The sequence below is a fragment of the Bos indicus x Bos taurus genome, chromosome 29, assembly GCF_003369695.1.
Source record: "Bos indicus x Bos taurus breed Angus x Brahman F1 hybrid chromosome 29, Bos_hybrid_MaternalHap_v2.0, whole genome shotgun sequence".
Taxonomy (NCBI): domain Eukaryota; kingdom Metazoa; phylum Chordata; class Mammalia; order Artiodactyla; family Bovidae; genus Bos; species Bos indicus x Bos taurus.
This window is the reverse complement of record NC_040104.1, coordinates 18,079,567-18,088,587: the sequence shown is the minus strand read 5'-3', so window position 1 is coordinate 18,088,587 and position 9,021 is coordinate 18,079,567. Positions and strand designations below refer to the sequence as shown.

The window sequence follows — 9,021 nt, the reverse complement described above, 5'->3', positions numbered from 1 at the left end:
TTCATCCCAGTTCTGCAGGAACAAAAGCACAGGGTTTCTGTTTGTGTGCGCCACGTGTGGAGTGGTGGGAGGATGAGACAGTAGATGCTGTCCTGACCCCCAGCTTCCCATGTGTGAGTGGGCATGTGTGCACATGTCTGCACGGCATACTCCGCATGTACGCACAGCGGGGTCAGAGGGTGGCCCCTGGGGGAACGCCCTCACCTCCGTCCAGCCTTTCGAACCCAGGGTGTGCCTGACCCGAAGCAGGAAGGAGGGAAATGAAGAGGCTGAGCTGCTGCCTTTTTTTTTGAGAAGCTTTTATAAATGAGGTTTAACAAACACCAACGTGCAGGTGTGTTAGTAGCACAAGTCCGTGGCACCGGGCGCAGCCGCAGCCACACCAAGGCCACGGCGGCAGGGGCGGCCTCCAGGCTCCTGCCTCATTTACACCTTAAAATCTCCCGAGACTCCTTTTCTGTCTGCATGTCGACAGTGACGGGCAGCGACCTTCCAGACCCACACTCACTCCTCTCTCCTCTGTCAGAGCCAGGGCACGGGGCAGCGGGGTGGAGGTTTTAGGGTCCAAGAAGGCCACCCCGTCACCAGAGCTGCCCTCGGGACAGAGGGTGCCTCCCTCTCCGCCGAGAGGAGTTGAGAAGGAAGGATCCTCTCAGGTCTAGCGCTTTCAAGTCACAAACTCAGAGAAGATGCTACCCCAGGAGGATGAAGAGCTGTCTTCCGCTGCTACCAGTTCTCATGGCAGTGTCCACACCACTTAGAAAAGAAAGGTCAACACAGTCTTGAGTGTTCAATTAAAAAACCCAAAGTATAAAAAATCATGACCCTGAACGTTTAGCCCCATGATGACTATGTTCTTCTACGTGAAAACCATCCGGTGACAGATGAGCGGGAGCAACCTTCTGCGAAGCTCCTGCTCCAAAAGGCTTCATGTCAGGAGTGAATGCAGCGGCGTGTCTGAGGCTGGGAATGCCTGCTCGCAAGGAACAAAGGCCTCTGGATGGTGTTCCTGACGTCCCTCGAAACAGGCAGCGGGTCGGGTGGACAAAGACTTCATCACCGTCAGGAAACTGTCTTGGACCCAGGCTCATGCTTTGCCCACCGTCAGTTGGGCCGTCGCCTGGCTACCCTTCCTGCCATCTTTAGAGGCTGGCCTCATGACCCCGAACAACAGCCTCCTGGGAGATGAGACGGAACCTGCACTGTCTTCATGGCAGAGGGACAGCGGAGGTTGCTGTCTTGAAACAAATGTAAATGTGGTTGACAGGTTTGATTTCAAAACTGCCTTTGGCCCTGGACCATCCCATGAACTGCATAAGTAGTGTGTGTGTGTGTGTGTGTGTGTGTGTGTGTGTGTGAAAGTCACTCAGTCATGTCCAACTTTTTGTGACCCCATGGACTATACAGTCCATGGGATTTTCAGGCCAGAATACTGGAGTGGGTAGCCTTTTCCTTCTCCAGGGGATCTTCCCAACCCAGGGATTGAACCCAGGTCTCCCACACTGCAGGCAGATTCTTCACCAGCTGAGGCACAAGAGAGGCCCGCATGAGTAAGTAGAAGGAATTTAAAGGCCTGACAGCAGAGCTGCTTTGTTTACTGAGCCACGCACAGCCACGGAGCTTGGGCTCCGGGAAGCCAGGCTGGGGGACCACACGGAGGACCCACCCTTGGACCCCACCCTTCCAGCCCCCTTGGCACTATCCTGGGTGGACCTACATGGCAGGTGAAGGGCACTGTCAGAGCTGTTCTGCCCAGGGCCCGTGTCGCGGCATCAGGTGGATGAGGGCATGAGGGCTGGCCTGGAGGCTCAGGAGCCAACTCCGCTCCGAACAGGCGTGCGGCTGGCGCACCTGTGTCTCAGGGCCTGGGGTAGGGGTGGGGGTAGGCCCAGGGAAGGTCACCCAGGAGCCCTGTGTCTCTTGTGCACGGACACAAATAGACCATGAGGTTACTCAGCTGGAGTTTTCTCAAAGGTTTCCTAAGCCACCAGTGGTGTTTCCAATTGAACAGGAGCAGTTTAAGCTCCTAGTTTAAGTTGAACTTAAAAAAAAAAAAAAGATACAGTATTTAACGGCGTACGACAACTTATTTACAATTTAAATAGAAATTTTCAATAATCAAAATACATCTTTAGCAAAAATTTAGACTGTAAAATTTTATAAAATAAACACCCATAGAAAAGCAGAACATCATGTCAGTACCATTTCAGATTCAGCACAAGATGAAGGCTCTCCAATGCTGGGACCCTCTGTGGATGAGCAGGGTTCCCACAGCTAAGAAGATCCCTCCTTCTAACAAGCTGTTTACTGTCCTGATTTGGGCTGCTGTTATCAAATGCTGACCCAAAAAGAATCCCTCAGATGGACACCAGGACTATCTTGGCAAAGCCTGGGGATGAAGTGGCCCCGGGGCCACTGTGAAGCCCTGTCACTGCAGCCAAGGCTCGGGTCATGACCCTGGCTGCCAGCCCTGGATGCTCATGCTGGCGTGGCCCCACCACGGGACAGGTCACCATGCCTCCTGAGCCCAGGCTGCCCACCTCAAGGCTGGCAGACCCCATGGGGTTGGCTCCGCGAACCCGGCCACTTCCTCGCCTTGTGGTGACTTGCCCATCTCCAGGAAAACTCTTTTATTCGTGTAGCTTGTTAAAAAGTAAGAAAGGAGTAGCGGTCAACTTTGGCCAAAACAAAAGCTTTTGTGCATGTGTCTAGCCCCATCTGGCGCCCCTTGCGGGGCTGCTCCTGGCAGGGTCCCCCGTGGAGGTGTCTGTGTGTGCACACTGCCGCGCCACCATCTAGATCACGAACGAGGACTTGTGTCTGAAGTCACCCTGAAAGGCCAACATAGCAGGTTAGAGGGTGGCCAGCAGGTAGGAAAGGAGCCTGACACCACTTCCCTCGATGTGCTTTTAGATGGGAATGGCCACAAGGCCTGCGGACCGAATGCCCCACAAGCACACCGCCGGGGGCATGCTGAGGGGCTCGTGTGCTGGACATAACTCAAATCTCTCTCCTGGGGACCCGCCTGGTTTTCGGGGGGATGCCATCTTCCCTGTGGAGACACCGTCTCCAGGCTCCCTTACCTCCTCATCTGTCCTGATGTAGTTAACTCCATCTGGCTTCCCTGGGTTCTTGTAGCTGAAACAGAGCAGAGGAGCTGGGTGACGCCTGACAGGCCATAGCAATGCTCAGGGCACGCTGTTCACGCAGGACAGGCTCACCTTTCCCCGCTCCGGTCGTGGCTGATGAAGTAGCCACGTCTATAGGCACAGCAGATGCCCCCTGTGATGAGGGCCAGGACGGTCAGCACGACTAGGACCCCCCCAATGATGCCGCCGATGTTGAGGTCATCTGGAGAAAGCGAGGGGTGAGAAGATGCTGTCCCCCCACCAATACCACCCCCAGCCTGGAGCAGCTCTGCCCACAGGCTGTGACACCACCTGCTGCACCACAGCCGCCACAGCCACGGAGCATGGCCTGCGCCCTGGGGAGTAACAAGCCTCTGGGGCACATCCTAGGGCTTTCTTAATGAGAAACGGTTCCCCTACAGATCAGAACTAGGAGCCAGAGTCCTAAGGAAGAAAAACCCCTAAATTTCGAGGGCTTTTCTTTGCTGATTATTTAGCTTCAAGTGGTCGTTAAAAGGGCAAATAGGAGCTAAGAACATGGCCTTGCAGCCACCAGCCATCCCTCAAGGAGACCCTCAGCTGCACTCTCGAGCTTCAGTGTGGGGCCTGAGGCTGCACCCTTTGTGCAGATAAAAGCACAGTGGAAACCACACAGGGGTGTATCGACCAACGCTGTCCAGGCTGGGAGCTGCTGCAGTTCTCCCTTGTCTGGTAGAGGGTTCTTGAATGTGAGCACATGGTTAAAGATGCATTTGAATTCTGATTTCATAACGTCAGTTTCCAAGCTCCGTCTCTCGGGTCAGGAACTCTGGGGCACAGCCCAGGAATCTTCTTCCTGCCCAAGAGCAGCTCCCCAAATCTGGCAGCAGCTGGGGAGTCCCCTGGGGACCGGTTCCACGGGGTCCCTGTGGGGACCTGGGGTGGGCCCTGGACCCTGCCCACCTCCACTGAGCCCCGACAGCCCAGAGGAAGAATCACCCCAACAGCATAAATTACTGGGGTGAGCCCTTGTTTCTGCTTACTGCAAAAAAGTTAGACTGGGTAAATTCCTAGAGACCTTACACAACCTTACGTTTCCATGATTCTATCAGTTACCAAAGAAATGGAGTTCAGGATACTTCAGTGAAAGCTGTGGGTTGAGCAGAGAACCCGTGGGTCAGTCCTTCAGAGGGTCCTCCCACCAGACCCGGCAGACTCCAGGGAGCCCGTGCGCACTGCAGAGAGCAGCTGGCACTGAGCTGAGGGCACCAGCGAGTGTGACCGGCCCGCCAGCCCCCGGGTCGAGGCTCAGCAGACACTCACACACTTCCATGTCCTGCTCCTCGCAGCGCGCCGAGCCCGCGTCGTTGGATGCGATGCAGTAGTACTGGCCTGAGTCCTCCTTGTGGACGGCGCTGAACACCTGCCAGGCGTCGGGAGTGAAGGGAGACCCAGTGCTGTCCCACCTCCCCACCAGGGGCTGTCCCCAAACACGACAATGTGGCTCAGTCTTGCCCACGACACCATGAGCAGCCCGAACACACCAACAATGTTGCAATGTCATTGTGTGGCCAGTGAGAAAGGCCCACTGCCTCCCGACTCTGCTCCAGATGGCGCTGGGCAGGCTGCCCTGCACTCCCCTTGGCCACTGTCCCCTCAGCTCTGCCTGCCCTCCTGCACCCACTTACAGGCTTTCCTGTCTATAAAGGGCGGGGTTGGGGGGAAGTGGTGGTTCCTGATATTACAGTCTGTAGCTCTGGTCTCCTGTCTGCTCACAGGTGCTCTGCCCACAGCACAGACGCCCATACCGCACCTCTTCCCGGAGCTCTTACCAGAGTGCCCGTCTCAGGGTTTAAGACGAAAGAGGAGTTTCGAAAGCGGGGGTTGGCCCTGGAGTCTGTGGGCAGTGGCACGTCATTGCGGTACCAGCTGTAGTGCGGCCGCGGGAAGCCCTCGCCCTCCTGGCAGGACAGGGTGGCCGCCTTGCCCACAGGCACGGCCCTTGGCACCCTGCACACCGGGGCCACCGGCTTCACTGTGGGAGGAGAGTGGGCGGGGGTGAGAACCAGCAGCAAGGCCTGCTTTTACCCGAGCCCACTCAGAAAGCTGCTCCACAGCGGGAATCCCAGCCCCCGTGAAGACCCCCAGCCTTTCCAGTGCCTCCGGCTTGTGAGGGGCGAGGCAGAAGCTCCACTTCCCTCCGCGCCCCCGACCTGTAGCTCTCAAAAGCCCTCCCTGCCTAGCCCCTGTGGGTCCTGCCACACCCACAGGGACGTGACTCTGGAAGAAAAGGAAGCTGGTCTTTTCCACCAGCAGACGCCGAGCCGAGGGCAAGGGGCCTCTGCCCTGCGTGCACCCCCACCTTGCACGGTCAACTCGATGACGATCTCGTCGATCTCCTTGCGGTCATTCCGAGCAACCACCTCGCAGCGGTAAAGGGCCGAGTCTTTCCTCGTCACGTTCCAGATCTTCAGAGACGTCTTCCCCAGCAGCTCTGCACGGTCGGTCAGGTCTCCTGTGAGAGGAGAGGCACTGAGGGACTCCCTGCAGATGCCTGGCTCCCCCTAAGGCTTCCCCGTTAAAGGAGAAAACTAGTCACCCGGCACCAAAAGACAAGGAGCATTCCACAGACAGTGCTGCGACCACAGGGTACCCCCGTGCAAGAGCGACCTGGACCCCGACCTCGCAGCCCACACCATACACAACACACCTTACTGCACGAGCTACACTCAAACCCTTAGGAAGAAAGAGATGTGAACCACATGACCTTGGACTAGACAGTGATCTCTCAGATATGACGCCAAAAGCACAAGCCCTGCACAACCCCTAACACACACAGTTATATTGTTCCAAATTGGGAAAGGAGTACGTCAAGGCTGTACATCGTCACCCTGCTTATTTAACTTATATGCAGAATACGTCATGAAGCTCCCTATGCTTCCATGTCTTTGTGCCCCACATGCTCCTGGCCCAGCACCCCCTGCAAAGAGTCAGACACAACTCTGTACCCCCGCCTTGCTCTCCTGCGAGGTGTTATCGGCATCCAGGTATATGCAGTGGTCACTGCTGTCCCGCTGCTGCTGAAGTCACTGAACTTGTAAGTCATGGCTCACGAGAGGGAGGTGGCCTCAGAGAACGTTCACTAGATACCTCAAAGAGATGGCTGCACGGAAACTAAAGTCCTCCTGAGGAGGTGATATTTACTGAAGCAGAGAGGCAGCTACAGGGAGGCTCCACCCCTATCCTCACCACTTCTGCAGGCTCGAATTCGCCATAGGAAAACAGACAGAAAACCAATTCCGGCTCCAGATGTAGGTCCACGCAGAGCCAAGTCTTGGCCACAAGTGCACGCCAGGGCCTTCTGTACAAAGAGGACCACAGGATCATACCCTGAATCTTGTTGTCGAAAAACACATAGGTGGTTTGTTCATCTTGGATCTTCTTCCATTCAATCCTGGGGTCATTTGTCTGTGAATCCGTAATGATACAAGATAGTTCCACACCTAATGAGAAAGGGGTTAGAAAAAAGGGAGAGAGAACTCTCTGTGATTGTGGAACAATTTCAGGTTCACCTGTATACCCAGACCCTACGAGCTATGTCTATTTAGGTCTGTCGTGTAGATTAAAAATCCAGCTAGCGCCAGACTCTGAGAAAATTTAATTTTAGCCAGAAAAACAATGAAGATGATTAGCAAAGAGAGTGCACGTCCCCCTCATCCTGTGCTTCTACGTCAGAATGCTCTTGGCCATGTAAATGCAGACGTGCCAGGGACCAGGTGGTGGCCAGCAGGGAGCCTGCTGAGTTGCCGAGAGCCGCCGAAGCCGTGCTGCGCTGACACGCGTGCACACCGGGGGTGCCGACGGGCCTCTTGGGCATGCACGTCCGTGCGCCTGTCCTGTGTCGGCCGCCAGGCCACCGAGTAATGCCCCTTTGCCTCAAGCCTCCCTTGTACTTACTTTCAAATTCCTGAACCACTGGGGTTCGGTTGCTGGATTTGAGATTCACAGCCCCGATCAAGCAGCCTGAGAGGAGAAAGAAAAGCCAAGTCAGAGACGATGTGGCTCTGAAACGGCAGAGAGCCTGCATCTGAGGCCAGATTTTCCTTCATGGAGGCTGCAGTCACTAGCCACAGAGGATAGAAGACATCCTATTCCACAACCAAGTCTTTTAAGATATGGCAGGGTGACGGCTTTCTCTCAGTCTGACCTTTGCCAGAAGGAACCCGGAGAAAGGAGAGTTTCCAGAGTGCGCTCTCTTTCTTCGCCCCAGAATAAAGACGCTAGAGCTCTCAGGACCTTCCCTCTAAGTATGTATTTGTGAGGGACAGTAAGAGAAGAGCTACACATTGACAAACTGGACGACCCAGAGGAAACGGACAAATTCTTAAATTTATACAACTTTCTAAGACTGAATCATGAAGAAAGAAAATCCAAATAGACCCATCACTAGTAAGGAGATTGAAACTGTAACCAAAACCTCCCCTAACACAAAAGTCCGGGACCAGACAGCTTCCTTGGTAAATCCTAACAAACATTCAGTGATTTGATACCTGTCTTTCTCAAACTACGCCAAAATGGAAGAGGAGGGAAGGCTTCCTAACTGATTTGTCAAGGCCAATATCACCCCGATACCAAAACCAGACAAAGGTGACACACAAAAAGAATATTACAGGCCGGTATCTCTGAGGAACATAGATGCAAAAAACCTCAGCAAAGTATGAGCAAACGGAATATAACAATACATTGAAGAGATCATACGCCACGAACAAGTGGGATTTATCCAGGAATGCAAAAATGGTTCTACTCAACGTTAGATATGACTGAGCAATTCCTCCACTCCTGGATATTTATCAGAAGAAAACAAAACATTAACTATAAAAGATATATGCACACCAATGTTCACTGCAGCATTATTTACAGTAGCGAAGATACAGAAACAAACTAGGTGGCCATCAGTGGAAAAACAGATAAAAGGTGTGTGTGGCGGGGTGGGGGTGGGGGGCAATGTGAATGTATAAATCCGAGTGGGATGGAATATTACACCGCTATACAAAGGATGAAATCTTGCCATTTGCAACAACATGGATGAAACTTGAGTTGTTATTCCAAGTGAAACGTCAGATGGAGAAAGACAAGTACCGTGTGATTTCAGTCACCGGTGAAATAGGAAAGCAAGCAAAGGAAATGAGAAAATAAATGAACAAACCAAAGGATGATAGGTCAAGAAGAGAGAGTAACGGTTACAGAGCGGGTGGGGACGGGTGTAGGTGTGAGCAGTACAGTGACAGATGGAAACTAAACTTTTGGTGGTGAGCAGCTGTAGTGGAAACAGAAATATAATGTTGTACACATGAAGTTTATATAATGTTATAAATCAATGTTATCACAATAAAAAAATTTTTTTTTTAATTTTATCTTGCTTGGAGTCACTGTTAATCTTTCTATCATCTCCCAGATCCACATAGGCCTTCCTGCCATTCCTCCCTCTGGCCTGGCACTTCCCAGTAGGATGGCATGGACATTCTGGGTACAGTTACCAGCCACGCAAGGGTTCACTTCGCTGGATTTGCTGTTTATCTAACCTGTGGTTCCCAACATTAAAGGCTTTCTCCAGTCTTGAGTAAAATAAGAAAAATAACAACATGGTGATTTTCATGAAGTTTAGTTGAGTGAAGCTAATGGATGAAATCAAAATATGCTATTTGCATGGTGATCCCTTTCAAAACTAGCTCCTGACTCTCCATGAGTTTAAACAATGTTGTAATTGGTTATCATGGTCTCAAAATGTTTTAGCCGATTTTCTTGGGTGAAAAGATTAAGTAGGTACACTGACCACCTATGAAGAGTCCTTCGGCTGCTTGGCCTCTAGGAAAATCTGCCATCCCTAGAGACGGCCTTCCTGGGCCTCAGCTGA

At 52.8% G+C, this 9,021-nt stretch overlaps 1 protein-coding gene across 1 annotated transcript in view; it reads right to left on the bottom strand.

The window, feature by feature from the left end:
* Positions 1–282: 282 nt before the first annotated feature.
* The window catches only part of JAM3 (junctional adhesion molecule 3), a 30,906-nt gene continuing 22,167 nt past the window's right edge, over positions 283–9,021 (bottom strand). Inside the window, exons 2-9 of the mRNA XM_027531545.1 lie at positions 7,065–7,130; positions 6,497–6,610; positions 5,470–5,622; positions 4,940–5,142; positions 4,431–4,530; positions 3,222–3,351; positions 3,084–3,138; positions 283–2,831 (exon numbers count right to left, since the gene is read on the bottom strand). Coding sequence (XP_027387346.1) covers positions 2,796–2,831; positions 3,084–3,138; positions 3,222–3,351; positions 4,431–4,530; positions 4,940–5,142; positions 5,470–5,622; positions 6,497–6,610; positions 7,065–7,130 — 857 coding nt within the window. The 3' untranslated portion in view covers positions 283–2,795. The remainder of the gene's footprint in view (positions 2,832–3,083; positions 3,139–3,221; positions 3,352–4,430; positions 4,531–4,939; positions 5,143–5,469; positions 5,623–6,496; positions 6,611–7,064; positions 7,131–9,021) is intronic.